The sequence below is a fragment of the Rosa rugosa genome, chromosome 1, assembly GCF_958449725.1.
Source record: "Rosa rugosa chromosome 1, drRosRugo1.1, whole genome shotgun sequence".
NCBI lineage: Eukaryota > Viridiplantae > Streptophyta > Magnoliopsida > Rosales > Rosaceae > Rosa > Rosa rugosa.
In genome coordinates, this window is record NC_084820.1 from 66,935,674 (window position 1) to 66,956,069 (window position 20,396).

Consider the following 20,396-nt stretch of genomic DNA (forward strand, 5'->3'; position numbering starts at 1 on the left):
CTTCTAGAAAACAAATCGTATTGAATAAAGAAGATATTTGGTTTGACAAAAATGAAAACTACCATACGTGTTAGAATTATATTATATAAGTGTGGAAGATTACTATAGTGGCAATGAAAAGAAGACAAATTGACAATGGTAAAGACGATGGAAACCCGAAGGTACAAGAATTGTGATAGCTGATGGAAGGCAATATGCAATGTATCTTGAACATAACGATAAGCTTTTTTTCGAAAATGACTTCCAAATTGAAAATTTAAATGTGTTTTTCTTCGAAAATGACCACCAGACCAAGAAACCAACTCTAGGACTTCTGAAGAGCCAAAATGGTCATCCCATAAACCACGGAATCCCTTTTTTTCTTAGAAAACAAAATGTGGCTATGAGTATATGCTGATATATTACAGGTTAAAATAGATAACAAAATAAATGATGGCATCAATCGCCTATGTAATCAATAATGACCACAAATCAGACGATTCTCCACTGTTTTTGTGGCAACTGTATCTTTTTTTTTTTTTTTTGCGTCAATACTAGGTATGGAAGTTTTACTTCCCGTTATGATCTACAAATTTCATAACTTGAATTTCAATCGTAATCTAGCTACAAACGTCTCTCTCGTTTTCTTTTTTATTTCTTTTATTATAACAATAACAACTTAGACTACACAACAACTAGTCTTTTGTTAGTCGAACTCATAGCTTCTCAATTACAAAATAAAGACTAATATTAATATACTAAATGATACAACAACAGTTGAGACTACGTAAGTAAGTACGCAATAACTAATCTTCATTTCTACGTAGCACGAAAAAAAAAAAATATGTTTGGCCTTTGGGTCATTGACCCAAAACACCAAAATGGGCTAAAATCATCTCACTTACCCCAATAATAGATTTTTATTCTCATTAACCCAATTTCAAGATAAATGACTATCCTGCCCTTAACCTAATTAAATAACTATTATCATGCCACTCTCTCTCATCCCTCCAATATGCACTCTCTCATTCTCCGATCTGCACTCTCTCTCTCTCTGCCATGGCAGCTCCGGAACCGGAGGACGACGCCCACATCTCCTTTCTCCCCTTCCCTTCAGATCTCCCCCTTCTATCTTTCTCTCCCTCTGAAACTGTTCGATCTTTAGTATAGAAGAAGCCATGGCGGAGCCAGAAGAGATACCAGGGGCGTCGCTTATGGAGAAGATCTACTCTCACCGCCGCTCGTCGTCGTCGTCTTCCGACGATGACAAGCCGTCGAAGAAGGCCGATGCCGTCAAGAAGGCCGATGATGTCAAGCACAAGGCTGACATGTAGAATCTGGAGGTTTTCTTTTCGCGATCTAATTAAGGAGAATATGCATGAGAATTTTGAATATATTGTATCAGAAAGATCTCATATTGTTTTAATTTTGATGTATTAGCCTTGTTTTGATTATCTTGTTGGCTATTATGAGCCTGTTAGGTTGTATTGATCCTCATTGTTATGCAATTATGGAGATTGGATTAGCACATTCTATGGATTTTCAAGGTTTCGGTAGGAAACTGCAGTTTTTTTTTTTTTTTTTTTTTTTGTTTTGAGAATGGTAGGCCACTAAAGGTTGGTTGCTTTTTTCCAGAAGATTTTTTGTGCTATATGAATTGAATTGAATTGGAATGGAATAATAGTTGTAGTTGTTGTCTTCTCTCATTTCCTGCTTTGGTGATGTGTGTATTGCATTCTCTATTGTGAGGTGGTTGTTTTGGTTGTGTGCATTTTTTTTTTCCGTCTGAGATCGAGCACGTCTTGACTCTCTCTCTCTTCCTTTTTTTGGGGTAAAATGTGGGTACAAGGCCTAGAAGGAAAGGAGAAAAAAAAAAAATCTATTGGAGGGTAATAATGGTCCATTGGGGGGCAATAGACGTCTATTGGAGGGCAATAGACGTTTTGAATTGATGTAATCTCCTTGTTTTTTCTCTGTAATCAAAGTTTTATTTGTCTAAATTTAGGGAGATTAGTTCCCATTCTAGCTACTGAAAGTCCTATTAGGAGGCAATAGACGTCTACTAGGGGGCAATACATGGCTGATAGTCGTCTATTGGGGGCCAATAGACGTCTATTAGGGGGCAATAGACTATTAGGGCAATAGACGTCTATTGGGGGGCAATAGACGTCTATTGCCCCTCTATTAGGGGGCAATAGATGTCTATTGGGGGCAAAAAAACTTTCCGGTGAGATTTTCAGCAATTTCCGGTGGGCGGCAGCCGGTGACCGGATTCCGGCGAAAGTTGGCCGGATTCCGGCGACCGGTGACCGGAATCCGGCAAAGTTGGCCGGAATCCGGCGACCGGTGACCGGATTCCGGTGATCGGTGACCGGATTCCGGCGGCCGGTGACGTGCTCCGGCGAAGTCTCCTATAGTTTCTCTCTCTTCTATTTTCTCTCTCTCTCTCTAAGTAACAAAGGGGTGAGGGGTAAAATGGTATTAAAAAAAAATTAAAAACAAAAAAAAAATCTTAATGGGGTATTAGGGAAGACTCCCTTAGAGTGTATTGGGTAAGAGAGAATTATAAAAACTTAATAGGGTAAGGGAGAAAAAAATCCCTAAAAATGGGATAAATGGACAAAACCCATTGGCCTTTTTGATTAAATGATTAACTAAAATCACTTTACAACTAACATGTTAGAACAAATCATAACGATTGACGATTTAACATCCAATTTAATAATGCACACACTAGTAGTGCATAGACGACTAGAGTAAAAAGGAGTAAACAGTACCATTACAAACAAGTGCGTCACAGATTCTACTTTCAAATACGTACCATAGTACCATATTATATTCCAATTTACATTTGTCTCTAATAATAATGTTACATTTGTCACTAAAAATAATAATATACGCGTTCCAAGCATCGCAATCTTGCTCTTCTACTTGGATAGATAGACAGACAGACAGATTATATGCATACCAGACTGAACCGAGAAAGGTCAAATCGGCTCTCAACAAGAAAGAAAAGACGACCAATAAGTTTTCAAACCCATTTAAAAGTCCAGCTAAAGTTGCCCAGTTTGCACCCTCATATTATTCATCGCCTAAACTTTGGTCCTATCCACCTCTGATTTCTCTAGTCAGCGCTTCCGTACTGTTTTGTTTTTTTACCAGATCTTGTTCTTCCCTTGTTCAAAGATTTGTGTATCTATGGAGTTTCTGATGAGCTGAAGTTTGAGACTTGCAAAAGAGGTAGGCTTTTCCTGTTGTCTTTGTCTATTCAACTTCTGGGTTTGTTTTGTCTGTTGTTACTGTAATTTATTTGATTATGTTGTTTCCCACTGATGACCAGCTTTTCAAAAGACTGGTGCTTTTTGGGTTTAGATAATAAAAAGTTTGCTCCTTTTTTCTTCATGATTGACAGGACTTGTTCTTTTTCCTCAAATCTCTTTTGGGTTCCCACTAGAATTGTTGTGAGTGTTCTATGGTGTTCTGTATTGGGTCTCTGCGATTTTCAATATTAGACTATTTGAGTGGAATAAAAAGTATTGATTTTTGGGTTGTGCCAGCAAAGAGGGTAGTTGTGTTTTGATTTGGTGATTGGAGGAAATAGGGAGGCTTTGGTTCAATTGCCAAAGTTGTTTGGGAGTGTAGGGTTACTGGGTTTGTGTCAGAGTTTGTTAGTTCATTTTGGCCATGGGGGATTGTAAACCTGGAAACCCTGAAGTGGAGGTTGGGGAGGACTTGATTGTTGCAGCCAAAAGCATAGCGAGGGCGTTGGGTTCGAAGAAGAACCTTACAAACGGTGAGAGGAAGATTTTGGCTGATCTTGGCACCAAATTGTCTTCCCTGATGACTAATAGGAGCACACTGAATGAGATACAGGTGGAGGACTTTGGTGACATTGAAGTTCGCCTTACTTCGATTCAGGATAAGGTCTTGGGGTGGGAGGCAGATCAGACTATGATATGGGATTCGAGCTCCAATGAGGCGAATGAGTACTTGAACACGGTGGAGGAGGCTCACCAGCTGATTGAAAGTTTGGAGAGTTTGTGTCTGAGTAAAGATGATGAAAAGTATGAGCTGTTACACAAGGCGAATGATGTTCTTCAAACGGCGATGATTAGGCTGGAGGATGAGTTCAGGTACATGCTTGTTCAGAACAGGCAGCCGTGTGCACCGGAGCACATGTCTTTTCGTTCATGTGAAGAGGATGCTGTGGATGAGAACTCATTGATGTCTTTTGGGGATGACTCAATTGAGGACTCATTTCAAAGGGATAGTGTTAGCCGAGCCTCTGAGGATTCCATCATTGACTTGGTTCGCCCGGAAGTTATTCCTGACCTCAGGGGCATTGCAAATATGATGTTCAATTGCAACTATGATCAGGAATGTACCCAAGCTTATACCAACCTCCGAAGGGATGCCTTGGATGAGTGTCTCTCATATCTAGAAATTCAGAAACTGAGCATTGAGGATGTGCGGAAGATGGAGTGGGTTTCTTTGAATTCCAAAATCAGAAGATGGGTCTGGGTTATGAAGATTTTCGTGCGGATTTATCTGGCTAGTGAGAAATGGCTCAGTGAACAGATTTTTGAGGAGCTTGGACCTGTTCGGCTAGATTGTTTTGTTGAGGCATCAAAGGCTTCAATACTGCAGCTTCTCAATTTCGCCGAAGCCATGTCTATCGGCCCTCACCAGCCAGAAAAGTTGGTTCGCATTCTTGACATGTATGAGGTGCTAGCGGATGTTCTTCCTGATATAGATGCTTTATACTTTGGTGAGGCTGGTTCTTCTGTAAGCATGGAGTGTCATGATGTCCTGCTGAGATTGGGTGATTCTGTGAAGGCAACAGTTATTGAATTTGAGAATGCCATTGCATCAAACCCTTCCACTAACCCTGTTTCAGGTGGGGGTATACACCCGCTGACTAGATATGTGATGAATTACATGAGGACTCTTACAGACTATGGTCAGACCCTTGATCTGCTTCTCAAGGACTGCGATGAAGGTGATCCCATTTTGTTGTCTCCTGACACTAGTCCAACTAAAGAAGAGGAGAACAAAAGCACTGATTCTTCAGGCAGAAAATCCCCAATGGCTCACCAGTTCCTATCATTTGCTTCAAGTCTGGAATCCAATCTTGATGAGAAGTCAAAGTTATATAAGGATGCTTCTTTGCAACACGTCTTTTTGATGAACAATATACATTACATGGCTCAGAAGGTTAAAGGGGCAGAATTGAGGCTTATCTTTGGAGATGATTGGATTAGAAAGCACAACAGGAAATTTCAACAGCATGCAATGAGCTACCAGAGAGCTAGTTGGAGTTACATCCTTTCTTTGCTAAAAGAGGAGGGCATACAAAATCCTGGGTCAAATTCTATCTCAAAAAGCCTTCTCAAGGAAAGGCTCCGCAGCTTTTATCTTGCTTTCGAGGAGATATACAAGGTCCAGTCGGCATGGCTCATTCCGGATCCTCAGCTTCGAGAAGACTTGCAAATCTCGACATCCCTTAATGTGATCCAAGCTTACAGGACATTTGTGGGAAGACACTCCAATGACATAAGTGACAAGCTCATCAAGTACAGTGCTGATGACATGGAGAATTACCTCATGGATCTCTTTGAAGGTTCCTCAAAATTATTACAAAATTCCAGCCGGAGGTGACATCATCATGAATAAGAACTGGTATGTTACTTACAGCAGAGGAATGATTTTATTCTATGTTCCACTCTACTCATGTATGCTTGATTAATCAACAACAGTTTAATGGGTTCTTTTTCTCAGTAGTTTCTTCTGTGCAATGTAATATGATGAAAATGTTCACTTTGTGATCTCTGTACTCAATGTGTGCAATGTAATATGATGAAAATGTTCACTTTGTGATCTCTGTACTCAATGTGATACTTACATAATGGATGCTGCAATGTTTTATATTAAACTTCTCCATGTTTTTCTTTTGTTATTATTATTATTATTTGAGTATGAGATGGATGAAGATATATGTTGTGATAAAGTCCACATGCTTCTGCAAATTGGAAACAGGACTATTTAAGAATGGGACATGTTGTGAGCCATCACAATAGTCAATACCAAGTCAAATCTCCATAAAATGATTGTATTCCTGTTTGTTTATGAGGTCAAGTAGATTTTGGGTATATTTGAAGTTGTCCAGTTGTGTGCCCAACTAGCCATATGAATACCCAGCAGAATTGTCAAGCATGTGGTCATCCTGCAAGTTGAGCCATAAAACGTGTCCCGCTTAAAAGAACTTGGCAATCAAGACTTGTACCTCTAATTTCTTGTCCAGTTGAAAACCTTAGTTGGAAATCTCGTCAATGGTGATGCTATTGCTAGCGGTAAGAGATATTTATAGACACTGAATTGGGAGGTGCCTCGTCTATAATTTTGTGGAGGAGAAGACCCCATCAGCGCCGAGTCAAGGACTCTGAGGCCAGATCCAAGTAACCTCGAACAAGAATTGTCATTTGTGCATCAATGCGTGACCTAGTCTATATGAACTGTCGCGATCAACCAGAAACTTTTGATCACCCTAACCTCCTTGTCACATTTTCATTCAATTAAGAAGGGCACAGCAAATCGGAAAGAGATTCAATGCGTGCTACTAAAGTTTTAAATACATGAGTAAGCAGATAATTCTTCCAACCACAAGGTATCCCAAACAAATGGACTGAAATGTTCGGTGAATTTATACCAGAAAAAATTTGTCATATCTAACCTGCTTGATTCTGAATGGACATACACTGAACATCACAGCGAATATACTCGGAAGAAACCGATATGCATGTTATGTCATTTTTACAAATCTGCAGTGCCGCACGCATGTTCACAATCTAATGAAAAAGAAATTGCTTTTTAAACTACAACTATGCTACTAATCTCGACCTACTTGAACCAGGATAAGATACAAGTACAACACAGCTTTTCCACTAGCTGACGACTCCAGAGAAAAGTGACCAGTAAGTGCCGAAACAGATCCCTAACTGGAAAAACACACTACAGCAAAGGTCAACATTCCCAAAACATGGTGTTGAAAGAGCTCATTCATTATGATGTATTATCTGAAACCATTCTCCACTAACTGACAACTCATAAAGCCCAGAAAGGCTTTCGAGCTGTTACTGCAACAGGGTTGCTATTGGGTGACTGTTCATCAGTTTCCTCAGAGTCATCATCATCTTCTCCATATTCCATGAGCTTGACCAAAGTATCTGATAACCAAACAGAAGCACATATAAGAAAAACAATAAATAATTCTCCCAGTACCTAATAGGCCCCCTCGTACACACACACAACTAGACTCCCATCATATTTTTAACACAAGAAGCACAAACAGGAAACATAAAGCAGAGCAGGTCTTCCGCCATACCAGGTACATTATCAGATTTTGTCTTTTTCAGAACATTGTTCTTGTCAATCTCTTTAACAACCTGTGTTGATGATGTAAATTTTGGTGGAGGTGGAGGCATGGTTCTGGGTGGCGGTGGCGGCATTCCATTTGAAACCTGCTGGACCAACTTCTTTGGAGCTGGCATAGTTAATACATTCCTCACACCCAAATCTGACACCAGTTCAGGTGGCTTTAATAAGTCCAATTCCTGCACTCAGTTAGGGAGAAAGAAACCAAAAAGAAGCTGATAGCTCAATAACCAAAATATGGAGAATCCCAACGCTGGACTTGACAAAAAGAAAATGCTGCATGTTTTGCTAACATGCCCAGTAAAAACATTAAACTAGACAGTATGAAATCTAGATTGTCTGCTTGAGAAAGCTCTCAAGCTGTAAGTGCCCTTGAATGGTGCCCCAAAATTTGAAAACCCTGTGAAAAATAGAAACCAATGGCCCAAAAGAGAGGTCCAGTATCGGCCAGTTAGCCTCATAGAAGGTCAGAGAAAATACCTGGAATAACGAGCAATGAGAGAGTCAGCACAAGATTCAATTATACAAGGTGAAGACAAAATCAATTAAACAAGTAGCAATTAGGACCATAATCACTTAAACTATCATCTTACTGCTGGAAAAGAAAGAAAGAAAGAAAAAAAAAAAACGACAACAACAACAAAGGCCAATCTTCAGAACAGTTAAAACAAAACCTTATTGGCCTCTCGCACAGAAACTCTTAAAAGACTTCTATTTCCATACTTGTCTATCTATGTTCAACTAAGTTCAACAAATTTTATTTTTATGTTTTTCCCAAAAGACAAACCACCAAGGAGCATGCATTGATACCTGATGAACTTTGGCAGGACCCTTCAAACTAACTGGTAACTCCTGAAACTTCCGTCTTTGTGGAGGCCGTTTTTCCTTCTCAGAATCAGAGCTGAATTTCGTATTCAACTTTGGTTCAGTGCTTGGGACTGATGTTGTGGGAGCAATTGTAGAAGTGATAGGGGATGTTGACTGTCTAAGGGCCAGGGCAACTTGTTGTAAAGGTGTGACATGAGGATATATCCCACCATATCCACTGTAGATTGTTCCACCAGATGGGAGTTGTGGACAACCACCACTGCTTGCCTGAGATTGCACACAGTTTGAAAATCCTTCAGACTGAGATACTGTCCCTTGAGTAAAAACGGTAGTGGTCACAGGAGTCCCAACTGAGGAAACCGGAGGAGCTGGTGTAAGACCGACAGTTGCAGACGCCAAAGTTGTAATGGCTTTTATCTCATTTCCAGAACTCTGAACTCCAGCCGACAACTGATGTGGTGGAGGAACAGCACTATATACCTGCTGTGGGGGTGCAATAGCACTATAAACCTTAGATGAAGAAACCCTATGACAGAAAATTGCAACAAGTTATATACGCAATTACAAGCTACAGTACAAATGGAACTAGCTAATGGAAACTGCATGTCCAGGCAATGAGCATAACCAGAGTGGATTGTCAAGCAAAATCACAGCCAAGACAGAATTAACTTCACATCGTGGATGAAAAAAGAAAAAGATAGTTTATACAAAAAGCAAATGAAATATGAAAGTTTGGGAATACAGGTAAACCATACTTTCATTCTCCAAAATAAATGTAGCAATTAAGAGAGCGAGTACAGAATCCCCCTCAGCATATTTACTTATTTAGTAATAAGAGTTAGAGAACTTCTAACTGTGAAATGCCTAAAAGTTATAATCCAATTACCTGGAGACACCACACTCTACGCTGATTGTATCCAAAAGATGTTCAGCCAAAAGCCTAGCATCTTCGAGACTTTTCAAATTATTACTTGACAAGAACAGATGCAATGGTTGTTGTCCTTCTGCAGGAAAGATAGAAGAAATACATGAAATAACAATTAATATAAGATCAACAGGCTTGTAGCTTGTAACAAGATCATACTGCATGAGAAAAGGGATACCTTCACCATGTAAACAATCAATATTTCCTGAACCACGCCCTCTGAGTAAGACAGTTGCTCCTGTTTCATTCATAATGTGATTTATATACTGGTCCTGCATTTACAAACCAACATCCGACACAAAAACATTTTCTCCCCATTGTATGGAGATGTCAGAGAAAGCTTCAAACATTAGAATCACATATCTTCATCAAGTGCAAGATAAACTTTATAATAAAATGTAAGAGTTAAACCTGATTACAAGCATCAACATAATGAAACATGCAATTGAAGAAGCAATTTAAACACAATAACTAGGGTGGTTTTATTTTATTTTTTTAAAACATGAAATGCTGATCAAAAGACTGATATTATAAAAGAAAGTGGACAAAGAAGTCCACAACATACCCCAGCAATGAGCTATACTGATTATACAGATTTTTAAAATCTACAATGCAAAAAAATTCTCACAAATTTCAAGAACCGATGAAGCTACCATATGCATGAAGTAAAAAAAAAAAAAAAAAGGCGGGGCACGGTGAGGGGGGGGGGGGGGGGGGGGGTTTGTAAAAGAACTCACACCTGAAAGGATGAATTGAACTATCTAAAAGTTACTGATAGGACAGGTGGTATGGGAAGGGGGATAAAAGAACTCACACTTGGTCCACGTATACGGGCAGCAATGTTCAATGATGGATCTGCATCAAAGCCCAGATATACACATGTGCTTGGTTCCTGAGTAAACCAGTTTACATTAGTGAATTTATGCCAGCAATTTGCCATACCATTCAGAAGATGACATTTAATGGAAACATACCTTCAGTCCATTACTCACGGTAGAAGAAGACAACAATGACAAGGGATGTAAATTTTGACCCTGTTTCAACATTTCTTCAACCATGGCAGCAGCACGATCAACTGCTAAAATCCGTTCGGTCGTCTCTTTTATCTAGCAAGTCATGATTATGATGAAAGCAAATAAATCCTCCATGAGAACTTATACTGAAGGACGGTTTAAACCTTATGATGTCTCTAATCAAAAGGTGATAGGGTGCAGATTACTACAATAATTATTTTATAACCATCTAGAATATGTTAAAATAATTTTTAAGGTGATTCTGCAAATCTGCAAAATATTTTTGACAAGAACTACCAAATCGTGTGGATAAACCTATTTTACCCAAATATCCCAGAATAATTGTAAACCTTTATCATCAAACATAATACATCTATCACAAGCAGTAATGTGCACAGAAATAATAATGTCAACAGATGAAACCAAGGTACTTACATTAGCCCCTGCAGAAATATGAAGATATAATGCCTTTTCACCATCAGTTGACGCATTTGGTGGATGATACTTGCCCCTGAAAATTCAATCATATATGCATTACATACATGATACATGAGGAAAAAGCCGACTATGAATGTGCCACTGTAAACCAACGAACCTTGTTATCACCACAGCACCAGTGCACCTTTGGATCTGCAAGTATCATGCACAATCAATCTCAAGCAAAAGAACCACCCATTACGAACTAACACTAAAACAGTTTTCTGTACAGAAAAAAAATCAAAAACATTCACCTCCTCCTGTGTTTGGCGTTTTGTCAGCTTGTACCGAATAGAAGACTCTGCATCATTAATAACAATTTCTCGTGCTATTAACTCATCTTGGATCTTTGGCTATATAGCAAATCATTCAGAACATCAATTGCAAAGAAGAAATTTGGAAAAAAATTAATTGTAATGTCAGCTGAAATATGAGGAAAAATAACAAATAACTCATATGTGGAGCCAACGAAAACCAGAATATACATGGTAATAAGACAACGCATATCCCAAAAGTAATTGTAAATGGTGCTGACAGTTATAATCACAATGCTTCTTCAAAAAATCAACAAAATGCAGCAAAATCCAAGCGTAAGGTATCTCACTTGTATTAGTTTCTGGATAACTGTTGCAGCTTGCTGCGGTATCAGAGGCACCTGATACGCCTGCGGTACAGTAGGAAAGCCAGCAGCAAGTGGATTCATCGCACCGGACACTGGACTTACACCGGGAAGCGTCATCCCACCAAGCAATCCCACATTGCCTAATGGGAGCGCCCCAGGCACCGCTAAACCAGCTGAAACCAATGGCTCCGCTGGTTGATCCCACTTTCTTTTCTTTCTGTTGCACGAACCAAAAGGTTACGACATTGTGGTGAAACACAAATGAGCAATGACATTGCAACAAGGGTCAAGCTTGAATCAAAATACACAAAATAACACAAAGTATAAGCACTGACAATCTTCAGTAACTTCGGTAAAATAAGGCGAAAACTGCGAAAAGCAAGTCCTGATGTCTAGATTATTTCAAACTAAACAACTTCCGATATCAATATCTATTCTTCCACCTTAATCCCAATCCATATAACCTAGCTGAGCTCAAAGTTTCAAACTTGGTAAAATTTCAAACATGCAAAGTGACACCAAACAAAACCAAAATTCGTGAGACTCACCGAACATCAAAACCATCCCATTCAATCATCTAATCGAAACGAAACTCGTAAGCAAATACGGAACAGATTGAAATTCTGAAGCGGATGACAGAAATTAGGGTTTTGGTTATTATAGGAGAGATGATGATGATGATACCTTTGCCTTGTTTGCGATGCATCATTGGAAACCCTAGCGCCGCTCTCCTCCGTCATTGCCGTTGGATGACTGTTCCTCCCGAGAGAGATTTTCCGATGAAGAAAAGAAAGAAGAGAGTTCTTTTGGTTTTCAAGTTTACTTTCTTTTTTCTTTTTTCTTTTTTCTTTTTAGTTTTTACGCTTTCACGGGCCAAATTCAACTTTTCTATACAATTTCTATTTTCTAGTTTGTCCTTCACAAAACTTATGGGTTTTTTTATTCGTCAATGTACACCATTTTCGTTAGTTTTTGATGATTTGATTTATAAGTTTTTTTTTTTTTTTGAGAGAAATAGGTCAGCCCTTTTCATTATAATTCAGCAAGCAGTACAAGAACGAAACACCCCTATGGGGTCGTCAGAAAGAATCGCCCCTTAGAATCTCATGAAAACCTATTCTAGAAGAATAAAATCCCACAAAATCCCGAGTACCCCCACCTTTTGGTAAATTCACGCACCTTTATTCTAACAAAAACCAAGAAACCTCGAAGCAAGACTTAAAAGTAACCAACTAAAGTACTGGTTTTTGCGACCCAAAACAGAAATGAAACAATATTATGGGTCATAAAGACCCAATACATCCAACCCCATAGGAACAGGGTAATCCGGCCCATAAGGGCCCCTAGCCCAGTGACCCAAAAACTGAGACCCACAAGCTAGATTAATACCCAAAAGGCCCAGCCACTACCAACGCAAGCCCAAACAAAAGGGTAAGCCAAAACCCTAGCCCAATGAGCCCACCGGTACCTTTCCATCCCAAAGCCGCCAGTCACATCGCCGTCGATACCCGCCAACATTGCCACCGATCCAACTCCTTCAACCTCCCACCCATGGCATCGAGTGAACACTGCCGTGTTCGCAAACGCTCCCTGACGAGATCCAGAAACCGAGTCTGATCCCATATCGCCGACGACCCGCAAACCGCCGCAGTCACAACCATCTCCTCCATCTCGAAGAGCTCGACCGGCAAAGACGTCAGTCTCATCAACAGCCAAGTCACCATCGTCCTCACCCTCAGCATCTGCACTCAACCCATTGGAAGACAACGAGGACTTTGAGAGGAAGACAACGCCGTCAGCCTACCAATTCGGACTCACACAGCCCCGCCCCCAAGCACCACCATCTCCAATAGAATCAATCTGGCTGCCTCGCCACTCGCTACCATCACCATCGATCGACGGATCAAGAGCAGATCCTACCTCACTATCAAGAGATCCACCAAACCAGATCTAAACAATCAGAGATCTAATCCCAATCCCACCAACATCAGCACCATCGCCGCCTCTAACCGAAGAAAGAGGTGGACGAAGAGATTTGTCGCCGCCGCCATAAGAATAGAGAAGCAAGCGATAAGTTTTGTCGCCACCGCTCACCGAGGAGACGAAACAACGATATTTCTCTCTCTCGAGAGAGAGAGTCAAAGCCATTCTAATTGTTATTATTCATCTTTAAAATTAGACAGATTGAAGCGATTGCACAAAAAAAACAATGTACTTTTAGTAGTTGGTGAGATTGCCCAAAAAAAACAATGTAGTTGGTAAAAGCCTAAAAGGTTGTGTGTGTGGAATCGATTCGATTTGTATGGTTGGTGGCATTGGAACTGGTTTTTTTTTTTAGGGGAAAGGAAGATATATTCCTGTGATCGAAAAGATCATACGACCGTACAAGGTCAAGCTAGGAGATCCGAAGATCACCCATTACAATCGTTGCTCAAGTAGTGCACTGACTACACATTAAAAATGACTACTAGCCTAGACTATTCCGCCTTGATCAATAAGAAGCTACAACACCAAAACATTGTAACAACCCAAAGAAACAAGGTATACAGGGCCAAGGCCCACTGCACCCACCAGTAAAAGATGGAGCATTATTACACAAAATAAAATAACAAACAAATAATAAAATTGGGCCCAAAGCAAAGCCCAGACCCAAGAGCACTCAAACCCTAGCCAAACTCCAAGTTGTAACAGCCACCACGCCTCCACCACGTTGGAGAGACCCTAGCCACCGCCACGAGTAGACATCGGACGACCATCCACCCCGCCATCATCGCCAGCACGCCGACAAGAAGCACCACCTCCCCCAAAACACCTCATCTCTACATGGTTCCGAAGCACCCATACCAGATCGGAAAACTCCGATCCAAAACGAGCCCATCGAAGCCCCACCTCACGCCGTCCTGCCAGTCGCCGCCGTCGAGCAAGGGAAGAGAACGCCGATACCACCAGTCTACCGCCGCTAGAGCCTCCAAACGATCAGAAGACGCAGACCCACCACAGGCTTGCAAGCTTGTCAAGGTCCAAGCCACGCCGCAGCAGCACAGGCTGAGAAACGGCCATCAACACATCCCCGCCCGGCCGCACTCACCGTAAACCAACAAGGCTAATAGCCTAGTGCGGCACGGGAGCCGCCGGACGAGAGCCTCCAAGCTTACCTAAGGAAACCTAGCCGCCCTCTCCTTTCGAGAGAGAGAGAGAGCGATGGAAGGTTTTTTTCAGTCGATATTATGTGGTGGCATTGGAACTGTTAGTAAGAGAGTAACACAATTTAAGTGGTGGCATTGGAACTGTTAGTAAGAGAGTAACACAATTTAAGTGGTGGCGGAGCTTGAGATGGTCGGTGATAAAGTAATCTGGGGTTCAGATCCAAAACTAATTGGCAATGGATGGAGTGACCCAAACCCTTATAAACTAATAAGCAAAGTTATATTTTTCCAATGTGGGAGTTATATTTATACACATTCTCAACACGCCCCCGCATGTATGGTGATTTCTCAAGCCATACACGTGGACAAGTTATATTGGGTGACGGTTACCCACGTGTAAAGTAATCTGGGGTTCACATCCAAAACCAATTGGCAATGGATGGAGTGGCCCAAACCCTTATAAACCCAGAAGTAAAGTTATATTTTTCCAATGTGGGAGTTATATTTATACACATTCTCAACAGTCGGAGGATAAAGAACCTGGTTGCAACTTCCAATCCATTTTGGTTCTCCTCTTTGATATGTCGTCATGGGCAGTTGTGGAGGGCGGTGCAGTTTGGGCAGCAACTAGATTGGATTAGGCGGTCATTTTGAGACTAGTTCCATAGCTGAAGGTGGCACAGGGGCGGAGAAAAAACTGGATCACCTGTTTTGGCGGTGGTTCACCTGCTGGTGAACCTTCATTGGCGATGAACTGAATATGTTTCGGAACTTAATTGCTGAATTGGATACAAAATTGCAGTTAATAATAAATGTTGTTTAAGGACCTTTTGAAACAAAGACCTATTCTAGAAAAATGTATTTCCAAAAATCAAGGAGCCTTTGCTTATGGTAGATCCATTGTAGATGATATTCTCATTGCTCATGAACTTTTTTCCAATTTCAATAAGCTGAAAGCAAGTAATGGTGCTATGTATGTTAAGCTAGATTTAGAAAAGGCTTATGACTAGATTTAGAAAAGGCTTATGACTATGTACCTGAACTGGGATTATATTAAGCTTACTCTTCGCAAATTTAGTTTTCACCAGAAATGGATCTCTATGATTATGGAATGTATTAATTCAGTTTCCTTTTCTATTTTAGTTAATGGTAAACCTGAAGGTCATCTTAAGCCTTTCAAGGTGTATTATATAAGGAGATCTAATTTCTCCGTACATTAATATCCTGTGTATGGAACCTTTGGTTAGAAATTTAAACAAGGCTACCTGAAAAACCAAATTGGTCTTCTTACTTCTCCTAAATGTTTCAGAGTCTCCAATCTCTTATTTGCTTATGATTGTTTAATATTTGGCAAGACCTCTCCTACTGCATCTAGGAATTTGTCTAGGATCTTGATAAATTTGGTCTTTGGTCAACAATTAAATGAACCTAGATAAGTCTTCTATCTACTTCTCTTCTAAGCTTAATGCTTATGTGAAAATGAATATTTCTTCTACTCTTGGTATTCAGCATAGATCAACTATTGAAAAATATTTGGGCATTTGTAACATTGTTTTCTAGAAAGATCCTCATAATGCAAAGGAACGGATTATTAAGATTTTGAATAGGCTTAATGGTTGGAAAAATTCAACCCTCTCTAGAGCCGGAAACTTACTCTTCAATTTAAGGGGAAATTACTGGGCCCCCCCCTGTACTTTGGGTGCGTCGACAGTTCAGTCCCTAACATCCTAATTTTAACAAATAACTTCCCAGACATTCAAATCTCACACAATTTGGTCCAAAATGACCATTTTACCCCTCAATTTCTCTTTTTTTTTTTTTTTTTCAATTCTTCTCTTTTTTTCTTTTTTTGTTATTTTTTCTGCTTCTCTCACTCTCTCTCTCTCTCTCTCTCTCTCAAGTCTTAACAACCACACCAGAACCTTCACTGAATCAACAATGGCGTCTTCTTCTTCTTCTTCCTACTGCACCCACTGGCACGCCATACTCTACTCCACCATGGCCGTCATCCTCGCCGCCATCGTAGTCTCCATGACTCTTCCTCCATAATCTTCAACAATCCCTTATCTGCAACCAAATGAAACCAATCTAAAAAACAATCCGACTATCAATCACTATGAAACCCTAGAATTATCTCTGAAATTCAATTTCATGATGAATATCATCAACAACCCTTGCCAAAAAGAAAAAAGGAAAAATAATAATAATCAAGTTTCGAGTTTTGACCTCACGGGCAAACAACAAACTAGGACCTCGGGTTCCGGCCGGAGATCCTTAAGCTTAGACGTGGCCGGAGAAGAGTGTGGGCGGAGAACGGTGAATCATGGTGATCCTTAAGCTCAGACGTGGCCGGAGAACGGTGAATCAATCTCAACAGAAGCTCGGGTTTCGGCGACGGTGTGTGCGCGACGTCGCTCGGCGTTGGCTGGTGTGACGACTTCGGGGTTTGGCTGATTGATGGTTGCTGAGTCGAGTGACGGTGACGGTGACGGTGAGGCGAGATGGAGGCCTGAAAGCAGATAAGGGTAATGGAGGTGGCGTCGTGGGTTGGAGGACCTCACGCGGAGGCTGCCGATCGTGTTTTGGCAGCGAGGAGCTTGGGCTTGGATCAGATTTCCATCTTGATTTGGTTGATAGTGATGGCGACGTGAGGTGGTGGCCGGATGTGGTGTTTCCGGCCGTAAAAGAGGAAAGAGGAGAGAAGAGAGGTCGGGAAGAGAGAGATAAAATAGTGCGGCCAAAGGGAAAGAAAGAGGAAAAAAATGAGGCACCGCTGCCGGCTCCGTCGCTGAGGCACCAGGCGAGGTGGCGAGGTCGAAGAGGTAGCGTCCGGCGAGGGCGGTGTCCTGAGGGAAGGTGCAGATGAGGTGGGAGAGGCTGCGGTGGGTTTTGGATCGCATTGCTGAGCCGAGAGTGAGAGAGAGAGAAGCAGAAAAAATAACAAAAAAAAAAAGAAAAAAAAAGTGAGGGGTAAAATGGTCATTTTAGACCAAATTGTTGAAATTCGAATGTCTGGGGAGTTACTTGTTGAAATTAAAATGTTATGGACTAAAATGTCGACGCGCCCAAAGTACAAGGTGTGAATAGTAATTTTCCCTTAATTTAAAGTCAAATGCTTCAGCTATTCCTAATCATGTGCTTTCTTGTTTCAAATGTCCCTCTAAAGTTTCCAAAGCTATTGAAAAAGACATGAGAAATTTCTCTTGGGGAAATAGTTCTAGTTCTCCTCCGATGGCCTGGGATCAGATTTGCCTCCCTAAGGCCAGGGGGACTTGAACTTAGACCAATTTTCTTTTTTAATATATAATGCTGCTCTTGCAAGCTTGGTTGGATGGTAACCGAAAAAGATAATTGGTGGGTTGAAAGAGTGAGACAAAAGTATTTACAGAAGCATTCTTTCTTCAATATTCAAAAACAATCTAATCACTCTCCAGTCTGGAAAGGTATTCTGGATTCTAGAGATCTTATTATTAAAGGTATGCGTTGGATTGTTGTTAATAGCAGGGATATTAAATTTTGGATTTTTAACAGGACGTTCGATTTTCCTCTTCTAAATCTTGTTGATCATAATGCTAGAAGCTTTATTAACCTTGATGATTCTGTGGCTGTATATATTGAGAATGAAAAATGGAAGATGATGCATGATTACCTTTGCCTTGTTTGCAATGCATCATTGGAAACCCTAGTGCCACTGTCCTCTGTTATTGCTGGTGATTGATTGTTCCTCTCAGAGAGATTTTCCGATGAAGAAAGAAGGAAGGAGAAAGAAAGAATTGGGTTTTAGTTTTGGGTCCTTGACCCAAAGCACTAAAATAAGTAAAAATTATCCCACTTACCCCAGAAACAGTTTTTTGTTCTCACCTACCCAATTTAACATCAAATGACCAATTTTCCCTCAACACAATTAATAAATTACAGCTATTGCCACTCTGTCTCCTCTCTCTCTCTCCCCGTCACTCTACTCTTACTCGACGACGTTCTTGCCGGTGATAAGTTGCCGATAGCGACGGCGATAAAGTTGCCAATAGCGACGGCGATAAAGTTGCCGATAGCGATGGCGACCAGAGCCTCCAAATCCAGAACGAGCCTCCGCGCTGGAGTCATCAACATTATTCTGCAACCCGACTCTCTCTCTCTCTCTCATCCTTCTCAACCCAGCGCCTCCGATTCCAATCGATAAGGCCCTACCTCGATTCCGGACCCGAAGATGATTTTGGTGACCGGCAACAGAGGAAGTGGATCCACGTCGCCTGAAGTAGCTCCATGATCGCTGTGATGCTGTAAAGGCCGACTCCGTCTCCGACTTCAAACTTGGTGATAGATTTCGATCCAGAAAGGATTGGCGAAGGTGAAGACCATGGAATTGGGGCCGGCGTCGTTGTTGGTGGCGCTGGAGACAAGTTTTCCTGTAGAAATGCGTCGACGTCGTTCTTGTTGGATGGCTTCTTGGGTGCCCATATCATTTTTTTTTTGTAAACAGTGGGTAGAAGTCCGAGAAGGAATGAAAAAAAGAAAGAAAAGAAAAAAGTGTTTATTGGGAGGCAATAGACATTTTGAATTAATGTAATCTTTTCATTTTTTTACTTAATCAAAGTTTTATTTGTCTAATTTTAGGAAGATTAATTCTCATTCCGGCGACCGAAAGTTCTATTGTGGGGCAAGTTCTATTGTGGGGCAATAGACGTCTATTGAGGGAAATAAATCTTTCCGGCGACCTATGAGATCTCCGGCGAGATTTTCAGAAAAGTCCGGCTGGCGGCGACCGGTGACCTGAATCCTGTGACGGGGCTCCGGCGAAGTCTCTTATGGTTTCTCACTCTTCCCTTTTCTCTCTCTCTCTCTCTCTCTCTCTCTAAGTAACAAAGGGGTGAGGGTAAAATAGTCTTTAAAAAAAAAAAACTTAATAGGTTATTAGGGAAGACTTCCTTAAAGTGTTTTGGGTAAGGGGGAATTAAAAAAACTTAATGGGGTAAGTGGAATAAAAATCCCTAGAAATGGGGTAAATGGACAAAAACCATTTAGTTTTAGGAAAAAAATGCAAACCATACCCGACGTTCGTTTCATTAGTAACTTTGGTACCTCAACTTAAAAAAATGTCCGATTAGTACCTGAGGTTCACTCCCTGACCTAGCATAAGTACCTAGAGCCCATTTCGCTGTAAGCCACGTGGCAATTTTGGAAGGGTATTTCTGTCCATTTATGTATTCCCGCCACTGAGTCTGGTCATACTAGTTTTGTGGGCCCTTTGAACCCTTTTTCGCGCCAAATTTGGATGGAACGACTAAACCATCCTTTGACTGACCAAAATGCATACAATCTTGGTACCTGAACTTTAGTCTGCTCAATAATCTGATAGCCCAAAAATGGCAAAGAAATGAAACAACACAGAAGCTAAAAATTTGTCCACAACAACTCATAATTTCATTCAAGAAGGCATGTCCATTGCTACAAAAGTGATGAAGTTAGGCATATGTCCTAAAAAGCCATATTCAACAACTTAAAATGCCAATGTTTGAAGGCACATAAACAACAAAAATGACATGTATCACATATTATTTCAGAACCAGTCTAAAATAACTCTAAAACGCCAAGCATTGACAACATAATCTGGTTCTTGCAAAAAACATCATGTACTCATTCATCTGAACTTGGTGGGCTTGGGGGTGCATTTTGAGGCTTGGGTTTCCTATGAGCTAGGGCTTTGAACCTCCTAGCTCTGAACTAAGGCTGGGATCCTCCTTCTTGGGTAGATGATATAGTCTAGGACTGCTAGGTAGCCACATAATCCACTTGGGGCCCCTGGTCATTCTGAGATTGGGGCTGCACAGGGTTAGCGGGCTGGGAAGGCATAAGCTCAGGCTGGGGAGGCATATGCATAGGCTGAGGCTGGGCATCTACATTCTCAGCAGGTTGGGCTCGTACATTCTCAGCAGGTGCCTACAATAACAAATAGTTTAGCAATTCCCCAACATTCC

At 40.9% G+C, this 20,396-nt stretch overlaps 2 protein-coding genes across 3 annotated transcripts; one reads left to right on the top strand and one right to left on the bottom strand.

Annotated features, from left to right (window-relative positions):
• Nucleotides 1–2,936: 2,936 nt before the first annotated feature.
• On the top strand, nt 2,937–5,935 carry LOC133726291 (exocyst complex component EXO70E2). Its single transcript, XM_062153803.1, has 2 exons — nt 2,937–3,219; nt 3,392–5,935. Exon 2 carries the CDS (start codon nt 3,664–3,666, stop codon nt 5,635–5,637), a length of 1,974 nt encoding a protein of 657 aa, XP_062009787.1. The 5' UTR covers nt 2,937–3,219; nt 3,392–3,663; the 3' UTR covers nt 5,638–5,935.
• Nucleotides 5,936–6,657: 722 nt separating this feature from the next.
• Nucleotides 6,658–12,143, bottom strand: LOC133726292 (protein RIK). Of its 2 annotated transcripts, XM_062153804.1 has the most exons (12): nt 11,960–12,141; nt 11,258–11,492; nt 10,908–11,006; nt 10,772–10,806; nt 10,612–10,687; nt 10,138–10,269; nt 9,978–10,055; nt 9,342–9,435; nt 9,125–9,242; nt 8,221–8,764; nt 7,361–7,589; nt 6,658–7,202 (listed from the first exon to the last, which is right to left on the bottom strand). In XM_062153804.1, exons 1-12 carry the CDS (start codon nt 12,013–12,015, stop codon nt 7,081–7,083), a joined length of 1,818 nt encoding a protein of 605 aa, XP_062009788.1. In that variant the 5' UTR covers nt 12,016–12,141; the 3' UTR covers nt 6,658–7,080. The 2 variants fall into 2 exon arrangements, with proteins under 2 accessions (XP_062009788.1, XP_062009789.1); XM_062153805.1 differs by lacking the exon at nt 6,658–7,202 and having other exon boundaries at nt 7,449–7,890; nt 11,960–12,143.
• Between the last annotated feature and the right edge of the window lie 8,253 nt (nt 12,144–20,396).

Excerpts from the sequence above, each read along its gene's own strand:
- LOC133726292 (XM_062153804.1), bottom strand. The coding sequence starts at position 12,015 with ATGACGGAGGAGAGCGGCGCTAGGGTTTCCAATGATGCATCGCAAACA. Across the intron at positions 11,007-11,257 it reads TTATCCAGAAACTAATACAA|CCAAAGATCCAAGATGAGTT; the intron begins GTGAGATACCTT and ends TTTGCTATATAG. Across the intron at positions 8,765-9,124 it reads GTAGAGTGTGGTGTCTCCAG|GGTTTCTTCATCTAAGGTTT; the intron begins GTAATTGGATTA and ends TTTCTGTCATAG.
- LOC133726291 (XM_062153803.1), top strand. The coding sequence starts at position 3,664 with ATGGGGGATTGTAAACCTGGAAACCCTGAAGTGGAGGTTGGGGAGGAC.